Below are 22,711 nucleotides of genomic sequence, written 5' to 3' on the forward strand. Positions count from 1 at the left end.
GGGCCACGTCTCACTACACTTCAAGTAGCTAGGGCTGACCCAGCTTCTCCTCAGCCTGAGGGTCACCCATGGGTGCAGAGAGGAGACCAGGGCCACCAGAGCCCCCACCCACACGCTGGCACAGAAATCGATGCCACTTAGTCCGGGAGAAAGAAACTGAGCCAGGGAGATTTTTGTTCTCTTTCTCCTCATACCCAGGCCAAATTTCCTCACTGCTGAGAGGTAGACATTCTCCCCGCTGAGGATCTGGGCTTAGTTCCCAGAGGTTGCCTTTGCACCTGGAGCTTAGGGGAAATGGCCACATCCAAGCTGTCACGTCAGAACCCTCCCTGGTGGCTCCCGACAACTGGGAGTGCCCAGGGCAGCACCATCTCCATGTTCATCCCTCCTGGAGCCCAGGTGATTCTGGAGGCTGTGCACCATGTTGCGTGGAGAAGGCCACGGTGTTTATGGACTCGGGTTCTAGAATCCGAGAAACCAGGGTTCAAATCCTGGCGTTTTCACTTATAGATGGGTGAACTCAGACTACTTCCTGCCCCCGCCTTCATCCCAGGTTCCTTACCTGTGAAATGCGGGAAGGGACGCTCTCCTCTCGGGGTCATCGTGAAGACCAAACGAGGTATTAGACGTGCACCGTTCGTGCATGCTAATACGTGCTCACTAGGTCATTGCTCATTTTAAGATTCTCATTTCCTGCTCTCTGCCCTAAGAAGCCGTGGACATGAGGATGTTTAAATGTAGTCCCTGCAGCCGGGACTGAGGGACACTTGACAGAGCAGAGGAACAGGATGAGGACCTCTAGGGGAATAAATAAGTGCCCCTGCATGGGGGGGCCTGTATCCGATCTTCAGCACAGGCAAGCCCCATGCCCCACGCCCCACCGCCCCTGCCCAGTCCTGAAAGCTTAGGTCTGCTTGTCCAGAAAAGTCGAAAATGACTCTCTGAGTATTCTGCTTCTGGAGAATTCTACTCGGCATTGTAAATTCAAAACATCAGTTGGGGACAACGAAGCCCCAGACTCCCAAAATACAGTTCTGCAGACTGGCCTGCCCCGGGGCTTCTAAGTCTGTAAGACACCAGAGCACAGGCCAATGGTCTGCAGACTCCAAAAATGACCTGTTAAGTAGCCAGGTTGTCCTCTGTGGGGATGTCACCCCCCACTGCAGGGGCCGTGAGCGGGACGGTGTGGACTCCCTCTCCTTCTCAGTTCTGTCCACACTTGGCCAGCCACCTGGCCTTTCTTGAAGCCAAGCTGACCTGTGTCCCAGAGCACCCGGTTCCCAGTGCATGGGCTGGATGCCTCTGTCTTCTCATGAGAGCTGGAATTTCACCGTCCTAGGGTGGGGTGCTAACCTTAGTAAGCGTCCACAGTCATCACATGCTGAGGCTCCTGGGTGGCTCAGTCCACTAAGCATCTGCCTTCAGCTCAGGTCATGGTCTGTGGGTCCTGGGATTGAGCCCCCCTGTTGGGCACCTCGCTCAGTGGGGAGGCCCTTCCCTCCTCCACTCCTACTTTCTGTTTCTTCCTCAAATAGATAAAAATCTTTTTTTTTAAAGAGTCATTATATACCTTTGTGAGCTTCATTTTTTACCTGAAATAGAGAAAAGGGAAAATCAGCCCTTACCTATTATGATGAGGGCCGCAGGTAAGAAAGACAGCGCTTAAGAATGCAGTGTGACCTAAAGAAAAGAGAATAAGCCTGGGCGCTGGTGCATCAGGGATGCTACGGGCACTGTGCTAGGCACTTAACACACAGCACCTCTTTCAAACCTCACAAAAAAACAACAATCCTCCCCATGTTCTAGATTCAGTAAACAGGGTTCAGGGGAGTTATATCCTGTCACCATCCTAGGAAGTAGCGACGCCACCCTCAAAGCCCTGATCCGATGCAACCTAGAGCCACACCTCTTAAAGAACATTTTCTGTGCACCTTTCAGCCACCGGGAGGCTCAATTTAGTATGTGTCCCCCTCATTGGTTATTCTTGGAAGGTGTTATCCGTGCTCGGGGACGGTTTGTTATGCCTCCAGGAAGAGGCAGGCCCGAGGAGCCCTCTCCAGTGTGGCCCTGTCGCCCCCTCTCTTCGCAGTCCACCTCTACAAGTGTGCGGCCCAGCGGGAGAGCTGCGGCCTGTGCCTCAAGGCCGACAGGAAGTTCGAGTGCGGCTGGTGCAGCGGCGAGCGCAGGTGCACGCTCCAGCAGCACTGCGTCAGCCCCTCCAGCCCCTGGCTTGACTGGTCCAGCCACAACGTTAAGTGCTCCAACCCCCAGATCACCGAGGTGAGTCCCTCCCTCCCACAAGTCCCCAGAGTGGGGGTCGGGGTGGCCCGGAGCCAGCCGAGGGGGCCCGGGGGTGCCACGGGAGGGGAGTTCACATCGAGGAATTGGTAAGTGTGGTGCACGGTTGCTGCGGGGAGCGGGAGGCCTGTCTCGGGCACTTCGATGGCCCACGTCCAGGTGTCCGTGGCAAGCGGGTGTGCACCTGTGTCCTCAGGCCAGCGCGTGAATGGGCGTACCCGGCGGGTGTGCGCTGCGTACGAGGGAGGCAGAACCAGCCCAGCCTCCCTGGCGGGCCCACAGAGCCAGGTGCAGCTCCGGGGAAATTGGCTTCGTGGTGGCTGAACATTGCAGAGAGCAGGTTTAGCTTTTCTCAGCAGAAATGTGATCTCGGGAGCTGCAATTAGCTCAGGGTTGCAAAGTTGAACACGGAACAAGAAAGTAAAAGCAGGCATGACATGGGCCACCGTGCCATTTCCCGCGATGTGCTCTCTGTCCCGATTTGTTTGTGCATTTTAATGGAAAGAAATAGGTAATTAATTATCCCTGGGGGGGAGGGGGAATGATGTTTCCTGAATAGCAAATTGCAAAGGCAGATGAATAGATGATATGAATGAAAAAGCAGCTGCTCGGGTTTTGAATGGCCTGGGAGAGGAATAGTTGTATTTAACTTTGGTTGCATTATGTGTTCATCACTCTTCACGGCTCCCTATTCACCGACTGTCACTTGTGCTTTGAAACGAATTGCATGTTCCTTATGGTGACTGGGACTAAAGGCGCGGGCAGGTAGCTCTGTGGTCTGCTCATTTAGGAAAGCAGTGAGGGCTGCTCCTTTGCTGCCTCTCCCCCGAGTGGACACGCCGCCCCCTTCCCCTGCCGCCTCTTCCTGAGTAGCCGAAGAAAGCACCTTTGGCCCTCACCGATGTCACGGAGTATTGCAAAACTTCTGGAGCATGCCTGCGATCATTTTTGAAGCCTCAGATCCAGAGTAAGAAAACCCTCAAGATCAAATGAGTGTTGTTAACCTGCAGATGGCTTCTTTGAGGAGGGAGCTAATGTGTGTTTAGCACGCTTGGCACTGTCTCGTTTAATCCCACAACCTACCGTGGGAGGTAGATGGTCTCACTTCCATTTTGCAGATGAGGAACATGAGGCTGGGGTTGCCCCAGTTCACACAGCTCATTAAGTGGCTCAGACTTAGTGGATTATAGGACGACTGGTAGAGTCGCCAGGTGCCCAAGTAACATAGAGCGGGAAGCAGTGCTTCCCCTTCCTTGGCACCCAACTTTCTCAGCTAAGGGAGAGCAGGAGGGTGCCATCATCCACATGGCAGGGCCTCCCAGGGAAGCGCAGTGCGGCGGGGTAGGTGCTCATCATCCTGGTGGGAGGGTGCGGGAGAGTGGAAGCTGCTGCCACCCAAGGATCGGGCTTTGTCCGCTTCATTTTACTCACGGACGTGGCCCGTGATTAGTGCCTACTGATCCATCTCTGTCTTCACATCGCTGCAAAAGTGGTTGTAGGGACTCCTGGCGGTGCCCCAGCCCTGCCCCCAGAAGCCAGCTCCCTGAGCTGCTCAGGGCTCCCTGCCTTCTTCCTGATTCTAGTGATTTCTAGCAACTGCTGGCCTGAGAACCTGCTCAGGCCTGGGGTGGAAGGGAGCTAACTTAGGCAGGGCGGCCTGGCTTCCATCGGCTCCTCTCACCTGCACCAACCCGTCCACTCCTCGACTGGCAGGGGCGCCTTGCAGCAGCCCTCCCGGCAGCCTCTCCCTGGGAAATCTCTGCCTCCGTGTCGCCCCTGCTCACTGACCGGGGACCGACAGGCTGCTCCATTCACAGAGGACACCCAAGCTACATGATGCTAATTAACCCCCTGAGGTAATTAGGCTGTAATTGATTTTCCCAGGGAACACAGCAGCAGGAGCTGGAGGCCCCAAGCAGTGGGGTCTCCTGTTGGTGTTTCTCAAGTAGAGGCTGTGGAGAAACGAAAGAGCATCTCTGGGGAGGAGAGACAAGCCCGTGCTGTGTCTCAAGCCTTGCAGGGGACATCATTCGGGACAGGACATGCAAGGGGAAGGATCCAGGCCTGGAATATTTTATTCACTGTTATCAGGAATTTCTCCTTTCATTTTGCATCTACTGCCCTCAACCTGCCCTCCTCCCCCTGTAAAAGACCTCTTCAGTTCTTTTTAACGTCTCATTTTTCAAATAATTTTAGACTTATAAAAAGGCACAAAAATAGTACCAAGAACTTTCACATACCCTTCACCCAGATTCTCCGAAATTAACATCTTATATAACCACAGCACAATTATCAAAATCAGAAAATTAACATTCAGACAATAATGCCATGTAATATACATGCCTGATTCACGTTGTGCCACCGGTCCCACCGATCGTCCCCCTTTCTTCGGTCCAGGATCCAATCCAGGGTCACATGTGATGTTCCATTACCTTGTTTCTGTAGTGCTCTGGCTCTTTCTCTCTCATAACCCTGATACTGTTCAAGAGTACAGGACAAATATCCCTCAATTTGAATCTGGCTAATGTCTTCCCATGATTTAATTCAGATTCTATATTTACAGCAAGAAATACTAACAAAAATGTGGAGTGCACGTCAAAGGGACACAGGAGCCAACTTGATTTGGCCCCAATAGCCAAATCTGTGGCAATCTGAGCAAGAAAATAAATAATGATACTAACTGACTTATAAGCAATAGAATAAAATAAGAATCTATGGTCCTTATTGATATAATTAAACAAACGACTCACGGGGGAGAGAGGAAGCTCTTCTTCTACTAGAATTCGAACTCAAACATGTAAAAAGGACTTAGGGAAATAGAAAATCACCATTTGGCAAAATGCACAGTAATAATTATTTCAGGAAGAATGGCTGATGAATACTAAAATTAATTAATGAAAGTATGATGAAAAATAGGATATTTACATAGTCTCAAGCCATCTCCCCACAAGATGTGGATTAATTACAACAAGAAAAATAGAAACCGTACGGAGAAGAAACCTGGTAGATGCTCCTTTTGCCACATGATCAAAGTTAGTATCACCAGCAATGGGAAGAATCGACCTCATGTGCCTCTCTGGCATTTGTTACCAAAACTGTATTATTTGGTAAAAGTAGCTTTTAAGGAAGAATCAGCTCATTTTCTTTACCTAGGCTTTCTTGGGCTGATTCCTTGACATTGGCATAGGTCTTTTTCTTAATAATCAGAATTCTATGAGATCCATGCCTTGTATATGCCCCTCCCCCCTTGTCTCTGGCCCTTGCCTTCAAAATGTGTTCCCCACCCCGTGTGCAAGCCCACGTGCAAGAGCCATTTACTACGAAGATCGTCGTTGAGGGGTGAAAGGTGAAGAATTCTATGATGGCCGGTGGTGGCTGCTGGAGGCAGCAACATCTCCAGTGCTGGAGACAGATGGGGACTGGGATGGGCACCGCCCTGCCCAGGGGCAGGGGGATCAATGAGGTGACCTGGAATGAGTCCTGCTTTAGGAAAAGAAATGGACTCAAGCTCAGCTGAATGAACATCTGCGTTCATCCTTAACCCATCTCACCCAACTGTCTCCATGGCAACCAAGCCCACCCCTAGAGACTCACCTCCTGTGGTAGCTTCATGGAGGACAAGCCTTAGGGCCGATGGAATTTCCCAGTCGGCATAAACTTCAGGTTAGAGACCCCCTCAGGACCCAGCATCTGCTCCTTCTCATCCAGCCCGTAATGTGATAATGATGCTGTCCCCTGTGGGGGATCCCAGGCTGCTCCCATTCTAGCTGTCATCCCGCGGCATCTGCGCACGTGTCACCTGTTCAACCCTGGGGACGAGAGATGTGCAGAGCTTCGGAAAGCCCTTGAGATGCCTGGCCCACCACGTTGCTGTGCTTTCAGAACTGCTAGGACCTCAAAGAGGAGGATGTTACAAGCCCCCTGCTAGATAGGAAAGCCCAGAAGCAACATTTTCTGACAAGCTGGGAAGGGGCAGCATTCGGCAGAAACAGAAAGGAGACCGAATATATAATTGGGGAGAAAAATGTAAGGGTCTAGAGCTCACATGACAGAGGTCTCCACTGGAAGTATGTTCATCTGCTAGGGCTACGGTGACAAAGCACGACCAACTGGGTGGCTTAAACAACCGAACTATCTTGTCTTGCAGTTCTGGAGGCTGGAAGGCCCAGATCTGGGTGTTGGCAGGATTGATCCCTTCTGATGGCTCTGAGGAGCCTCTGTTCCATGTCTCTCCCCTAGCTTCTGGTGCCTTGGGAAAGCAGCAGTCTGGGTATCCCTTAGCTTGTGGACGCATTGCCTTCATCTCTGCATGACATTCCTTCTTGTGTCTGTCTCTAATTTTTTGTTTATTTATATAAGGACCCCAGTCGTATTGGATTAGAGCTCATACTAATGACCTCATTTTAACCTGATTACCTCTGGAAAGGTACCTGACTCCAAATAGGTCACATCCTGAGGTAATGGGAATTGGTGCTTTAACATACAAATTTGAGGAGGATAAAATTCAACACATAAACGAGCATTGCAATAAATAAATATCCCTTTAATGAGAAACCACTGCATGTCATGCACTGTACTAGGCTTGGAAGTTATCACATGGTTAGTTCTGGGAAGGGAGGCAGGGGGTGCAGTCTCTCACTGCAAAGCCCCAACCTATCCCTGAACATGGGCCACCTGGAGGAGGCTGGAATCTGCTTGTCCCACAGGCCACGCTGCTTCCTCAGAAGGGCCTAGGACAGAAACTTCTCATCAACACCTTTTACTCTTGTCTCCTGTTTAGAAGGAGGACTACAGCACAGACCTAGGTCTTGACACCTAATGAGGACACTTACCTCAGATCAGGGACATGAACACACATGCTCTATATCCCCGAGTATTGGTATAATAGCCAAACTCTACTGTGCACCGGCACCTTTGCATACCTACTCATCCTAACAACCATGCAAGATACCTACAATTATCTTCACTTAAGAGTTGAGGAAACAGTGCTTAAGGAAGTAAATAATTTGCCCAAAGTCATCCATTTGGTCAGTGGCAGAACAAATTCGAAACCAGGTCCCTCTGACTGGGTGTTCCCTGGCTATACACTTTTCCACCTCACTCCACCACAAGTGTACCAAAAATATCTGTGCCCAGGATCAGAATTCTTTTGGAAGGTCCCAGGAGACGCCAGTAAAACTGGGAGCATTGGCTACCTTTTGTACCGAGCCTTAAGATAACCTTCACCTGTCTTCCCAGACATAATTAGGTCTGCACTTATTCCTATGAGTGGTGGGGGAGCAGAAGGAGCATTCTGTGTGTGTTTAAACTTAAGCTGACCCCTTCTCCCTATACAGGATAGATGTTACTTTAATTATGTATGTTTTTTTGGAGTTCTCGGACTCGATAACTTGATTGGTTTCTGGTTGTGTCTGTCAGTGGGGTGATGGGGTTGAGGTGAAAGTTGGAAATGACCAAGCCTGGTAGTTCTTTCTTTTCAAGCATCTGAGCTTAATGAGAGCCCAGAGGATGGGGCCAACGTAGCTCATACCTGCAGGGGATGAGAGAGATCAGGATAAAGAATAAGCAAAGCAGGCTTAAAATGCAAGGAGCAAATCTCCAGTCTTGGGTCTTGGGGTCCTCAGGGATGGACCAGGAACCCATCACCATTTGGGCACCAAAGAATATTCCTGTGTGTCTCTGAACTCACCTGCCATGTTGCCCAGTGAGGCCACACCGATGCTAGCCCGTAGGGGTGCTGGTTTTGCAGTTGTCTCTTCATTGACCACATTGTAGATTTTACTTTGTGAATTCTCCAACGTCACTGTCTTGCCCCATCCCTCACTAGTTTATGCTCAGGGAACATAAATTCTCTTTAACACTATCTTAAGTATGTGTAACTGGGAAAGAAAACCAAATGTAGAAAACCATGTGCATTGCTCTCTAAAACCAAGCAAAAATAATAGTTGATACAATATTTGTTTGAGATGATCCGTTGCTCTTGCCTTCCTTCTGCTCTCCATCTGCCCAAATAATTTAAAGTGGTTTTTTTTTTCCCCTTGGATTCTCTCAGTTGTGAACGCATTTGTGAAATTGTTTGGGGAGCTGGACATTTACAAGTATTTATCTGTAAGGCTGCAGCAAATCTCTGCAGGAAAGGCCAAAAGCCACCTGCCCGGGGCCAGAAAGACTCGCTGCAAAGTTCCCAACAAATAAATAAATATGTCAGCCAGCTTTCCTGAGAAGCAAGTCAGCACTCTGATCTCCCGTTCATTTATTTGCAGGCCTCATTAATATAACATCACTGCAACAAACAGCTAACGGGGGATGGTGTCAGGATGAATAATGGAGTTACTCTGCTGAGATAACAATTAGGTTTTGAATGTACTATCAGCTAAGACAGAGCCAGCAAGGATTCTTGCCGGGTAGGAGAGCTGGAGCCACAAGGCCAGAGATTCCTGCAGAGCTCGTCAGCTGGGCTCTAGCCTACCATGAAGAGTGTGCACATTCTCATGCACACACGTGCCCACACACACGCATACACTCACATTGGAAAAGAATGTGACAATTTGCCATCTTGAATCCAACATCCAGGTGTCTCTGGGGCCAAGTGCCAGGTTGGCATCAAAATTTGCAGGCGCAAAGTTGGCACCACTGCCCTCTAAAGTCAGGAAAACTCTAAGCACCAGGAAAGGAGCAAGTGGATTAGTGAGATTAGCTGTCTATATACTGACAACTTGTCCTCCCTGGCTTGTCCTGATTTGGGGGGCCACTTGGGGAAGAACCCTCTCGATCCCAGCCTCAGACACAGGAGCTTTTATTACAAAGCATGTCCATCAGTTGGGGGGTATCCATCCTGGAGCATCTTCTCTGGGACCCCCTCCCTCGGCTGCTCTGGAAAGCTCTGATGTCATCCTCTCTCGTCTCCTCTTAAAAGCCCAGTCTAGGGTGCTGACAGCCTGTTGGAGACAAGGGAAGAGCCAGACAGGCCCGTCAGAAAAGCAGCCATGCTGGGCCATCTCCACAGCAGCCACTTCTCTGGATTTCAGCTAGCCTGGCTTCTGCTCAGACTTCTTCATCATCAAATCGTAATAAGAAAAAGGATAGCTAACTTTCACTGAAGGCTCACCTGGCCCCCAGCAGCACACTCAGCACCCTATGTCATATAAGCCTTATAACAACTTGTATGAGGGAGGGGCTTCTGTTATCATTAGCCCCGTTTTACCGATGAGGAAACCAAGGCACTTTATCAAAAGCACGCTGCTAGTAAGTTTTAGAACCAAGAGCTACCCCTCAGCCGCTTAACTCTAGAGCCCCCACATATGACCTGTACACTGTCCTTCAGCTCTCGCCTGGGCTCAGTCCACAGAACTCTCAGTCCACAGGGCTGGAGGCGGGAAACCTGCCAGCACGGAGCTCTCATCCAGTCCACTGCCAGGATGGAAAGAAAGCCAGCAGTCCCCACTCCTGGCATCACACAGAGAGACTGGACAGGCACAGGGAGAGATGACCGGGGCAGGGGCAGGGGGGAGGCCAAGGGCGGCCGGTGCACATTTGCATGGGAATGGGGACAGAGAGGAAGGTGAGGGAGTTGAGAAGTTCGGAGACATGGGGGTCATCAGCAAAGCCAACTGCACAGCTTCTGGGAAAGTAGCTCGTTCTGGCCTTCACCAAGGGAGAGGGGCTGGGGACCTCAACAGAGGGGAACCCACAAGTAGCATAGGGCCTGAATTCTCATGCCTGATGACTCTCATACCTGAGGGCTCTCTCCTGGGACAAGAGGGTGGTCCACTCAGGCAGTGCTGTTGGAGGCTAGAAGCACAGGTGAGCTTGACCACTAACCTTGGGCCAATCACTTCACCTCTCTGGGTACTATTCCCCATCTGTTATAAGGAAATTATAATAGGACTTCCTTCACAGTGTCTGTGGAACCCTACATAGGATAAAATATGTAAAGCCCTTGGCACAATTCCTGGTTCATGATAAGTACTTAATAAATGAAATGATATTAGAAGATGCGATGATAAAGCAGGTGTAATAAACGATGGTAGCCAGCGTTATCAGCACTTCCAATGACCAGGAGCCAGTGTCCAGTGTCTGTCTTGGCTCCCACCGTGTCTAACAGGTGGGAGAGGCAACCCAAGGAAGCCAGCTTCGCTAGGATGGAAGCCCGGCCTTGTGAGGCCCCCACCCAGAAGCAGCCTTCCTCCGACCCCGCGAGCCCCTACCCTGCAGGAGCCCCCAGTGCCACCCTCCAAGGCTGCACCCAAGTCCCAGGGGTGGCCCAGGCGGCACTCCCCAGGCTGCCGAGCCCCTGGGACTGGGGCGCCTCGCGCTCCGCTCCCTGGTGCGGCCCTTCCGAGCTCCCCAGCTGTAATTAATCGGCTGCATCTGCTCCCGCCCTTGGGCGGCTTCGTGGCACAGTTCCCTCCGAACTGTTCAATTAGTGGCTGCAAGAATCAGGGCGAGTGTAGCATCACGGCGGCTGCTTTCCAGGTCACGGCACCCACGGTGGAAAACAAACATGACACAGTCTGGCAGGAGCCCAGATTTGGCTGGGGTGCTCAGGCGCTCTGCAGGGCTCGGTTGGGCCCAGTGGCAGGCAGGTGGGGTCCGAGTAGGTGGGGAAGTGGCTTCCCAACAAGAGGCTGTGGGAGGCTTCGAGACGGCCCAGCAGGAGACTAGTTAGTGCCCTACTGTCAGCACAGGCCAACCTCATCCCACAAGCCTGCTCATCCTGGCATAGGATGAGCTGATAAAAAATATGCAGCCAGATGTGGATTAGCCACCTATATACCTGGGGCCAGGTGTTGGGCAGCTGGACTGAAGCCTCTGCCCTAGCACATTTCCCACATTCTCCTTCTGAATGCTGCGTATGGACAGACATTTCATTCTATAATCAGCCAAAAAGCCAATACTCTTAAGGCAAGCTCATAACACAGCTTAAGCTCCCATTAAGATGCAAATAAAGGTTTCTTTCCAGAGATGAGGCTGGCAAGCTAAGAGGAACCTAAAATAGGGGAAGGGACCCCAGGGAGGAAAACAGAAAAGAAAAAGGGACCTGGGAAAGAGACCTAGAGTTTACCCTCCCTCTGGGACTTGCCGAGGACTGGCGTGGTTAATGGTGTGTGTGACAAGTGGAGGGAAGTCATCTGCACAGGCGCTCCTTACTGCATGTCAGACCAGCCACAAGCCTACTTTGGGTCATTACCCTCTCAGAGGATGCCTGGAAGTCCAAGGGTCCAGAGAAAAGCATCTGAAACGATCAAAGGGTTTAAGAAAACAAGCTCTTCCAAGAAAAGGCTAACAGAATTGCAGAAGCACAGGCCTGCCGTGGCTCCATCTGGGTCTTCAGTATCTGAAAGATGTCTGACGAGGGGACAGCCGTTCTGTTGTCCGTTCCATGAGCAATCACGCCAGAAATTGGCTTACATTAAAGGAAGAGAGTTTGCAGGAAGAAGTTCTGGAGATCCGGGTGTTACGATACTACGTCACTCCCGAGCAGCCCTTAGACCCCCCCGCCTCCTTCCACCTGGCATGACGGAACCCAGTTTGTTCTACAGCCTGGTTGGGACCAACCGCTTCCCAGTAACGGAGAACTGGGTTACGTATCATCGGAGGGTGCTGTGTTCCAGGCAGTATGCTAAGTATCAGGTTGCTAAGCAAAAGTGAGATCGCCTCTGTCCCAAGATAGTTATTATCTTATTGAGAAAAGAAGCAGTTTGCAACCCAGCATGGCCATTACGTCCTCGGGGCCATTCACAAAGGGCTGTGGGAGCAGAGGAGAAGGTGCTGGAAGTCTGCTCGAGGGGATCAGAGAAAGCCTCCCCGGGAAGGCAGATTTCAGCAGAGCCTTGCGGGAGAGGTAGGCCTTTATCAGTGGACATGCGTGGCCATCGGCAGCGGAGGGGAGCAGCATGTCAGATGCACGTCGCCTTTAGGCCCTATAGCCTGGGGACCCTTAGCTCTCCGCGGGAGCACAGAGTCCAGGACAGAGCTGGACCAGAGTGCTGGGGAGATGGGCGCACAGAACACGGGAGAGCTAAAACCCCCTGCCCTGTCCCCCCCACCCTGCCCCGCACTTAGCAACAGCAGCTGCTTCTGGGCGCTTCTCTACCTCATCCCTTACCTCTGAGGTCCACAGAGGAGACATCAGATGGATTTCGGGTCTGCGATAGAAAACATGTTGACAAGCACGGAGCTGAAATGATCAGTATCTAAGGATCCCAGCGAATCTCCCAAGTTTCCAGCTCCCCTCCCCCTCTCTCCGCACCCTCACTACGCACACTCACACACACTCATACACATCCCAAACTGTCAAGCCATTTGTTTGTGTGGGTGTCTCATTCAGAATTACTTTCCTGGAAGCATTCATTGAGTTCATTGTGCAGTGCTGTGCCTACCCCAGAATGGCTGATCGCCAGGGGAAAAGGAAATGGCTAGAAGGGAAGGAGGAAAGAATGAAGACCATTTTAGACAGGGCCAGTGTCCTCCCAAATTTATTCTGGGTGAAAGGGTGATGTCTGGCTTAGGGTATGCTTCCGCGCAGGGCCCAGAATCCACCCAAGCCAAGGCCCTGTCCTCGGCAGCATGGACCGGCTCAGGCTGGGGGACGCCTCTCAAGCTTTCTCCAGTCAGCCCTTGGGCAGCTCTGTCTACCCCCTGTCACGCCAGCAGCTAAGTTCCCTGGTCCCTGTGTCCTCCTTCCAGAGAAACAGAAAGATCCCCAAGCATCTGTAAACTGCCTCCCGACACCATCGTCCCACATTTTTATGATCTGGGAAGGCACAGGTACAGGGGGAACACCAGAGAGGAAATTGCCAATTGTCAAGACCTGTTCTCCAAACCACCGTCATACAGGGACTTTCCAGGTGTTGTTTTCCTTAACCTTCAGAACATCCCCGTGAGGGAAGTATTGTTATCTGTTTTCGGAGAAGGACCCTGAGATTAAAGGTCGCATAGTTCCTAAGTGTCAGAGCTAAAACACGAATTCAGGTTTGTCTTACGCTCTTCCTGCTGCAGATGCTACCCGAGTGTCAGGTGGGCTGTCTTCTCTCTCCCAGACTAGCCAGCAGCAAAGGCCTTCTGAAACTGGAAGCCAGGACCATGTGGATCTGGCCACCATCCCAGCCCTGCCGTGGTTCCCCTCGGTCAGCGGTGAAGGTCTTAAGACAACTCCCGTCCTGCCTTTTCAGCCTCACCTGTCTCCTGCCCTGGAGCCCCACAGTTTCCCTCTGATCTGAAACTTCCTTGTCGTTCTGCAAACTCCACCAACTTGCCTCATTATAGACCTGTGTCATTCTCCCAAGAGAACCAAGCTTTGCAGATGCTACACTGAGCACCCTGCAATCTAACACTGCTTTTAAGAGACAGCCTTGTGGACCATCTCCAGCGTGGACTTGGGACCCCACGGCTAACTGGTCTGAAGTGCTTTCCTAAAAGATCCCGTTCACTTTCTCTCTGGAGAGGACGGCCTTTTCCATCAAGCCTCCCCTCTGTGGCTTCTCCCCAGTACTTGGTCCTGGGAGACATAAGGAAAGCCGGAGGCCTGGATGTTTACCACCCCAAGCCCCTGCACAGACCTCAAGGCCCTTATACTCAGTCTCAGAGTCATGTGGAAGCCCTCAGGTGTTGGCAGATGTGTCCGACGGGATACCTTTCGCTGGTCCTTTGCACCCTCAGCCCAGACCTCCACCTTGACCCACTCTGATTTTAAGCTGGGGGAGAGCAAACGATATGCAGAGGCACGGAGATTTTTAAAGTGCATTGTGTGGGCACGAGCCGCTGGCATCTGGGTATAGAACGTGGAGGACATAGGGTAAGGTAGCGGATGTGGCTTGAACAAGCGACCAAGATCAGAACTTGAAGGACAAGTGCCAGACCAGGAATTAGGGACTTTGCCTTGACAGTGGTCAGAGCCATTAAAGGATGGCCGAGCAAGTGACTAGTAACCCGGCCACGTGTGTGCTCACGAAAGTCACCAAGTGGTAAGAAGTTAGATCTGGAGGAAGTGAGATCTGGTGCTGGGACATGGAGGCCCTTGTGGTTGGTGCGGGTGAGACGTGGTGGGGCTGTGCTTATCGCTGACCCTGGAACACAGAGTGGGCCACAGATTCAAAGGATGCCAGGGAGTGAGATCTGACGGTGCCTGGTGACTGTTATTTATTATACATGGTAGGGGAGGGAAGGGAAACAGTGGAAGGTGCTTGCAAGACTTCTGGCTGGGTGCACAGTGATCCCATTAGCCTTGAAAGAGAATCTGTGGGGATAATCAGGTTGGGAGTGGAAGGAGGAAAAATTAGGAGTTCATTTTTAGACACGGTGAAATTTGAGGTGCCTGAGGGACATACATGTGGAAATAGAGATGTCCAGGAGCAATTGGATATATGGATACGGAGCTCGGGAGAGAGGTCTGAGCCAACGATACAGATTTGGAAGTCATCGGTAATGGAGACCTGGGAGATCCTTTTGCAAATCAAATGCACACCACCTCTATGTTTGGGAAATCCTGACTCTTACACATCAGTTTTGTTTTAAGCAAGGGAAATGTAAGCAGTGTCCCTTGTAGGCCCTAGAGAATGAGGGTTGCTTAGTTCCTTGATCCCAGACTCCTTTGCCACCTACCCCAGGTGCTGGTGGCATAGCCCAGAGCATGGGGTATGTTGGAAGGAAGACCCCAGGGACCCAGCATCCCCAAGGCATTTTCCAATGACCTGTGAGGACTCTGATTCTCCAGGTTTGGATTCCAGCAGCTGTTAGCTAGCTTACAAGTGATGAGGCTGGCGTCTCTACACCCCAAACTAGCTATCTCTTTGACATGTGCCTTCATGCCAAGACTCTAACAGTTGCTAACAATTAAAAAAAAAAAAGTCTTTCTTCTGTAAACAATATGTTGGCTTATGCAACATGCAAGCTGGCTTATGCTTCTGAGCGGCTCTGTGCTGGCAAATGGACCCTGCGGCCCCTCCTGGTGCCCACGGTCGTGTCTCGGACCCCAACCCTCAAATGTCAGGAGGGGACACTGCGATGACTTGCCAGCTGAAGGAAGCTGCCTCGCAGATCCTGCCAGTGCTGCTGAATATCCACAGTACAATCCCCACACGCTACCTGCAAGATGGAAATATTTTTAGGCATTCCAGAAAGATTTCGTTTCACAGTTTTTCTGAAAGGTTGTAATTAACTGCAGCGAGCAAAAGAATGTATTTTTAAAAATAAAAGTGGGGGAAGCAGAGCAAAGCAAGCGCCACGGTTTTGTCAGTTCTTTTTGGTAGGTGGGTTCTTGTCATCCAGGGGCGCTGGGGGACGGGCGAGAGGGGCCAGTGGAGCTCACTCCAAGTGGATCAAAGGAGAACCGGGCACAGAAATTTGCTCGAAGCAAATTCTTTCCGCCTGATGTCTCCTGCAGGGGCGCGGAGGCATCGCCTGCCCTGTTCCTCATTAGCAAGGGTCCATCTCGCAGAGCTGGGGAGACCCCAGTTCCAGGGGAGAGTGCAACAGCCAAGATCCACTAGTGGTTATTTTTAGAATCCGGGACCAAGGTGGGGGGCAGGAAAGTCGTTGGGCCATTGGTTCCTCGTGCCAGCGCCTTTCTCTCCAGATTGTTCTGTGTCCCCCCCACCCCCACTCAACGCCCAACACACAGAGAAGTCTCCGAACCACCTCCACTATCCCTCCCTTGATTCGTTTCATGAATCTTGTTTATTTTTATTCAGAAGGTGGGTATTTTATTCCCAGAGAAGGGAACCGGAGCCTCAGACAAGGAGACTTAGGTGAAATGAGCTCCCCCGATGACAGAGTTCATGGCCTAGCCCGTCAAGGAGGGAAGGAACCCACACCGTGTGAGCCTTGCAGAAGAGGATGGGGGTCAGGAGGTCTGACTGACTTCAAGTCCTGGCTGTGCAGCCAACTTGCTGAGAGCCCAGGAGTCGGCCAGGGAGGGAGGCCTGTTCCTCCTCCCCACTGTCATCTCTTCTCTGTGCCCCCATCACCTGGGCATTCACGGCCAAGTTGGTTGCACAACTCATGGTGCCCACATCACAGGAAGAGCACAGTGTCCTTTTGGGGGACAGGGAGGAGGGAAGAGTTTCCAGAACCTTCCACAGCATTTCACCTGTACTAACCTGTCATCTCTGCCCTGGGACACACTTGACTCCACTGGCCACTTGATGCTTCACCAGCACGTATGGGGTTAAAGGGAGGCTCCCAGTGGGGCCTGAGGACAGAAGGTTCCAGGCTGCAGCTCTATTTGGGAGATTCTGGTGGAGCCTTGGCCTTGACCAACCCACCTTTCCCTCTCTCCCTCCCACCCAGTTGGTCTTGCCTTTCTTTTGGTAATAGTGGAAAGAGTCTCAGACTTTTTAAATAACAGTATGTATACGTCATATGAGAATCTTAGTTTAAGACACCCCGACCTGCTTCCAGGGATTGAGTTCACCTCTAACTTCCTCCTACTTCAGATCACTATAGACCACAACAGATGAACTGACCCCCTGGGCCCTATCCGTTCCTTCCCAAAGAGCCGCATTTTTCCGCGAGCCTGATCTCATCCCAGACAGATGTTTACACCTTGGGAGAGCCTGATTCCTTTTCCTGTTGGGTCAAAAGCAAAATGAGACAGCATTTGGTGACTGAAGTGGGAACTAACTGAATGATCCTTGCAAATGAGAAATCAGCCAAATTTGGGAAATCCTAAAGTTGCTGTTTTTTTTTTTTTTTTTTTTCCCCATGCTTCTAGCAGGCATCATGGGATTTTTTTTTTTTTTTTTTTTTTGCATCACAATGTCAAACACACTTTGTATCTTTCATCAGACCCCGGAAGCAGTAGCTAATCTTGGACTCCTCTGGGCTCCCACAGCTTTTCCTCCAAATCCGTCTTATCACTGTGTGCCCCGCATCACCATTATTAATGGCTTCCTTTATCTCTTCCTCCTTGACCAGAAGTTCCTTGAGGGCAAATTTTCCGATTTCCTGCGTATTCATCATTGTAACCCCTACAGTGTCTAGCAGGCAGGAGTGGCAATAATAGCACATAACAATTACAAAGCCCTTTCTGGTTTACAAAAAGCTCCCAAACACGCCCTATCGGGTGCTCAGAGCGACGTTGGTAGAGATGATTATCCCCCCTTCACAACTAAGAACTGAGGTTTAGGGAGACTGTGACTTGATCACCATCAGGCAGCTGGGGAATTAGAGACACGTCTCAAACAAGGATTTTCTGCCTCACGTCTAGGACTTCCTGATAATGTTCTAAGTAAATGAACGCATGAATGAATTCATGACCTCAAGAACCGAGGAAGTAGTAGAAAGGAGACCATGTCAGGAGCCCAGACAAGCTGACAAGTGGAGGCAACATGGTCCATTCACCCCGATTCTGGGTGTGCAGCCTCCCCCGGGGCGGGGCAAGGGCACTGCTGCCCCTGCCTCTGTGGCCTTGCAGGTGTGTGATCCCATTTCCCTCCCGCAGATTCTGACGGTGTCTGGACCACCTGAAGGAGGGACTCGAGTGACCATCCATGGCGTGAACCTGGGCCTGGACTTCTCTGAGATCGCCCACCACGTGCAGGTGGCTGGGGTGCCCTGCACCCCCCTGCCGGGGGATTACATCATCGCAGAGCAGTGAGTCTGGGGTGCTCTGTCCCATACTTTTCCCCCTTGCAGCTGAAAGGGGGGGAAGCTGCCTCTCCCTTCTTGGGGATTTCTCCAGGATTCCCTCCCATCCCATAGACCCTGCCTGGGAAGCCTTCCCAGAGCCCCCTTCCCCTCCCACCTCCTCTCCCGAAGGCTCCTATCCTGAGTGATTCTCCACCCCCTGGTTCCTGTGGCATCAGAGCTCCCGGCACGACACTGCCCCTCTGTCTGCCTTGGCCCGGCCAGTGGCACCTGAGCCTTGCTCCCAACCAACCCAGGCTCCTCCTCGGTCCCCCGGGCCCCTCCCCTGCCAGCCCCCATTGGAATGCATCCCGCACGGTGGGCTGCGGGCAACAATTTGTTTGGCTCGTGGGCTCTGACAGCAGCTTAATCCGAGCAGGGCCTTCGCCGGAGCAAATTCATTTATTTCACTAAGGGAAATGTCAGCTGGAAATTAGAAAATAGGCGTGTAGTGGCGGACAGGCGAGCGGGGCTCCAGGAGTGACATATGTTCCAATTTGGGGCGTTCATTTGGCAGTGGCGCCGGCTGTGGAGGCGGTGGGCAGGGGATGGGCACAGAGCTGAGGGCAGAAGGGTGGAAGGAGGGATGCTTTCCGCCCCACCACCCAGAAGAAAGCAAAGGGAGTATCCAGATCATTCTGCTTGATTTGTCAGGTAAAGTGGGGTCAGGTCACCCAGTTCTACTGAAAACACAGCTGGGCCAGGGGTGCCCAGAACCCTCCGGAGAGCAGCCTGGTGGGAGGGGCTTCTCTCCCATAGCCCCACCCCCGGGGTCCAGGCCCCTCCCCCTGGGCCTCCCCAGAGTCAGCCTTGAGTAACACCCAGAAACATGACAACACTTTATCTTCTGTCAGTACTTGCACGTCCTCATGCGTTGTCTCGCTTGTAATTGGGGAGGACGCCGAGAGATAGGTGTTGCCCTCGCCCTTGGCAAAGCAGGAGAGAGCCGAAGTCTTGGAGAAGTGAAGGGACTTGGGCAGTTCACCCAGTGCACAGGTGGCCAAGCAGAGCGGGAACCCGAGGCTTCTCCTGACTTCTCCTGACTTCTCCTGACTTCTCCAGATCTCTCCATCTCATGAGAGCAATGGGGCAAGGCTCCTGGACAAGAGCCGTCCGAAAATTCCGTGACCCAGCAGCGAGTGGCCTCTGGGGCCACTGGGGGCAGGGCCCGCGGTTCCAGTGTGGCCCAGAGCAGGCTCAGAGTCAGAGGAGTGAATTCCCAGACTCTGAGGACCGCAATGAGGTCCCCTCGCCCCCACAGTGGGAACACAACAGGGCCGTTCGGATCCTTCAAACCAGACCCAACCTCCAGACAACCATATATCCCTGCAAGGACTGACTCTTGGAGGAAAGACTGGCTGGGTCTCCAGAAAAGAGATGGGGGGTAGGGGATTGACAGAAGCTGTGCTTCTGAGCCAGAAGAGGAGATCAAGGCATCGGGGACAGGAGGCAGGACAGCCTGCGGAGTCCCTTCCCATCAGCACCCTGCCAAGCTGGACTAGACACTCGGTCCCGCCATCCCCGAATCCACGGTGGCTGCAAGGATCTGCCTTGGGCCTCTGGACGCAGGCCAGGGCTCCTACTTAGTGAGATGCCGCAGGACCAAAGGACAGGGTCTCGGGGACCAATGGGTGAGGCTCTGAGCTGAGGAGTACAGTCTTGAGCAGCTGGACGTGGAGACCTCACGAGCTTTGGGACTCGTAGGTGGTCTAAGTCCTGGCTGCTCCGGGGCCTTTGCAAACTGTCCGATCTCTCGGGCCTTCACCAGCTTGGTGGAGATCATAAGGCCTACAGCACCGGCTTGGGGGGAAATTCAGTCAGATGGGGAAATGGAGACCACCGTGTGCCTGGGAATGTGAGGGAATAGTCTGTCTTTGAAATCAAAGGCCCCAGGGCCACGGGGGAGAAAGAGCCGAGAGAAACCAGAAGTGAGGATGTGGGGGGAACCGGGGAAGGTGACTGACTGGTCGCCGGGGGTCCCTGCTGAGGCTGGTGGTCCCCCATCCTAGAAAACCTCCACCGCATTCTTCTGGGGCACAAGAGGGGCAAGAGGGAGCAAGCGCTCTCCGCACCTCAGCTGGTGCAGCCCTGCTTCCCAGCCGTGCCAGGCTCATTACCACTCTCGAGGTCTCGGAGTTTGTGAACCTCATTATAGCCTCCATCCCAGGCAGTGAGCAGCAGGCGCAATCGTTACAGATGTCTGGGCGAGATGAATTTGGCTAACCGGGCCAGTGCCGTGTCCCGGGTGCGGGCAGGATTAGCGGGCACGGTAATGGCTCACCGTATGCTGGTGCCACGCCATCCATCACTCAGCAATTAGGTTAATGTTGGTTAAAGGGCCCCACTTAGTCCTGCAATCAGCACCCCACCGGTCTGTGGAGGGCCAGCTGATTCCATCACAGGACGATTTCTGGGTGATTAGACATAGGTAGAGGCCGAAGCTCAGCCTCTCCTGGGACAGGGACTCTGTGTGAGAAGGACTCAGCCGAGGTCCTCAAACACAGCCTCCCCCATCTGCTGCACCTGTGAACCCCGTCATGGCTGGCTGGATGTTAGAGGCATGTGCTCCCCCACCCAGGGGTGCACGCTCATGGGGAGAAAGGCACCATCTCTGCCAGACTGTGGGGGTGAGGGCACTGGACTGGGTGCCAGGAACTCAGCTACTGGTGAGCTGGGTGACCTTGGGCAAATCACTTTGGTCCCAGATTCTCAGACGTCTCATGTGGAGAATGAAGAAGTGTAGACATAGGTGATCTCGACAACTGCATCTATGATCCTTGGGATGTCAGAGCAGTAAACTGTGTGCCCCATGGAACTGCAACTCCTCCCATCAGCAAGCCTGTGGGCGTCACGAATGTGTCTCCAGAAGCTCCCTGTCAACCAGGAGGGAGTTGAACCTCCAAATGTTGAAGCTGGATGATTATTAGTTTCCTCATTTTGCAAGGAGAAGTTTTAGGCATCCCCAGCTATCGTCTCCTTATGATCTATAGGGAGCCTAGAGCCACCAGAGACACCAGGAGGAGGCTGGGAAGGCAGGAGGCCCCCAGAAATCAAACCACAGGAACTTCACCAATTTGTAAGGCTTGAAGGAGGAAGCGGTGCATACGCCACTGCCTGGGGTCGTCTACACCCAGGAAGGTAGGGGGCATAGATAGATGTCAGCACCTTAGGAACCCAGCTGGCACTTCCCCACCTCCCGCCACATCCTCTCACACCCCAGCATCCTCAGCTGCACCGTGGCATTGCTGCCATCGCTACCCTGCCCCTTCCCCAAAAGACAGAGAAGGCACCCATTAATTCTATAGCGATAGAGTAGAATGGTCAAAGGCCTCAGCGTTGGAGTCAGGCGGGGCTGGACTTGAACCATGGCTCTGCCACTGCGGCTGCGGATGGGCCGCTCAGCCTCTCTGGGCCTCAGTGCCATTGCCCGTGAAGGAAGGGAGCACACCGTCGATCTCTGGCGCCTCGCTGCAGCCCAGTCCCTGCTCCCCTGCGTCACGCCGTTTGGCAAACAGGCCCTCACCCCCTCCTTTAGGGAGACTTGCAATTTTGTCTTGTCACGCAGGAAAGAGCACTACGGGCACTCAGCCTTGGCCACTTGGGAGTGCCCGTCTCCCGCCCATCCCTCTTCTCCCAGGCCCTCGATACGTAAAGCTTATCTTCTGGGACATGAGCCCCGAGCAAGAAAATGTTCTAGAAAAGCCGGTGCACCCGAAGGCTTCGGGCCATTGTTAACCTCCCTCCAGAGAGAGCTGAACAGCCCATTTTAGGCCTTGTCCTCTCCTAGACGGACCCCTGAGTCCAAGGAAGGAAAAGTATGCCCCCGACTCACATGTTCCCATATTTCCTCTCCCTGATGCCAAGTCGAGCCTGCCATGATTTCCTCCTCCTTTCTTCTGGAGGATGACTCTGGCCCTGGGATGGGGGTGAGGGGTGGGGGACAAGAGAGCCCTGATTAGACGAGAGGGACAGAGATTGATCTGCTTCTCCCCTCTTATTTGTCCTCCTCTTCCCCTGCAGTAGATCACAGAGTCTCCCCTGCGGCCCCTTGGGAGCACAGAGGCACGGTTTGCAGGGGGGCAGGGACCCCAAGCGGGGGACAGGCGCTGGGGCCCAGGACCCAGGGGGAGGGACTTGTTACTCCAAGCAGGTAGCAGCATGAAAATAACCACACACAGTACCTTAAATTAAGCTTCTCAAATGCTCTGCTAATGAGGTTTAAGAAGACAGTTACGTGCAAAAAAACTAATTGATCATCACCACCGCCTTTACTCCGCGTTCGTAATTCATTTATTTATTCATAGAGGAAGGGAAGGGAGAGTCTCCTTCCGTGTGCGTTCAGTACTGTCTTGTCGAATCTAATATGCTAAACGTAATAAGACAGTTATTGCATGTTAAGTAAATATTCACCGGGAGTTAAAGTACTTATTTGGGATTAACTGTTATGAAGGAGGTGGAGATCCCTGGCACGCCGTGTGTGTGAGCATGCGGCGTATTTGTTTAGCGCGAGTTTTATTACATCGAAATGAAATCTCTGTTTAGTTACCTTCCTTCCTAGAGAAGCTGTGGAGATAAGCACCGCCCGGTTAAACACGGATCTTCCCCGCAGCGCCGGCGGAATGCTGGGGATTAGTGTACCAGGGGCTGTTTCCCCGACGCCCCGCTAAGCAAACCTGCCAGGGGCACCGGACTGTTCTGAACTCTCCCATGGTGTTGGGAGGAGAAGGAAAGTCCTTTCTTCCGTCCAGAGCTTCTTTGCCCAGCCTGGTGGGGCTCTTGCCCCGCC

General features: G+C 52.5%; 1 protein-coding gene across 2 annotated transcripts in view; it reads left to right on the forward strand.

The window, feature by feature from the left end:
* Positions 1 to 22,711, forward strand: part of PLXNA2 (plexin A2) — a 206,308-nt gene that overhangs the window by 154,692 nt on the left and 28,905 nt on the right. The window contains exons 12-13 of one of the 2 annotated variants that reach the window (XM_072831217.1): positions 2,090 to 2,280; positions 4,183 to 6,323. In XM_072831217.1, the coding sequence (XP_072687318.1) occupies positions 2,090 to 2,280; positions 4,183 to 4,446 (455 nt within the window). In that variant the 3' untranslated portion in view covers positions 4,447 to 6,323. Of the gene's footprint in view, positions 1 to 2,089; positions 2,281 to 4,182; positions 6,324 to 17,740; positions 17,893 to 22,711 lie in introns of those variants that run through there. The other variant, XM_072831216.1, reaches the window with a different exon arrangement.

This window comes from Canis lupus, chromosome 6, assembly GCF_048164855.1.
Source record: "Canis lupus baileyi chromosome 6, mCanLup2.hap1, whole genome shotgun sequence".
Classification (NCBI taxonomy): Eukaryota; Metazoa; Chordata; class Mammalia; order Carnivora; family Canidae; genus Canis; species Canis lupus.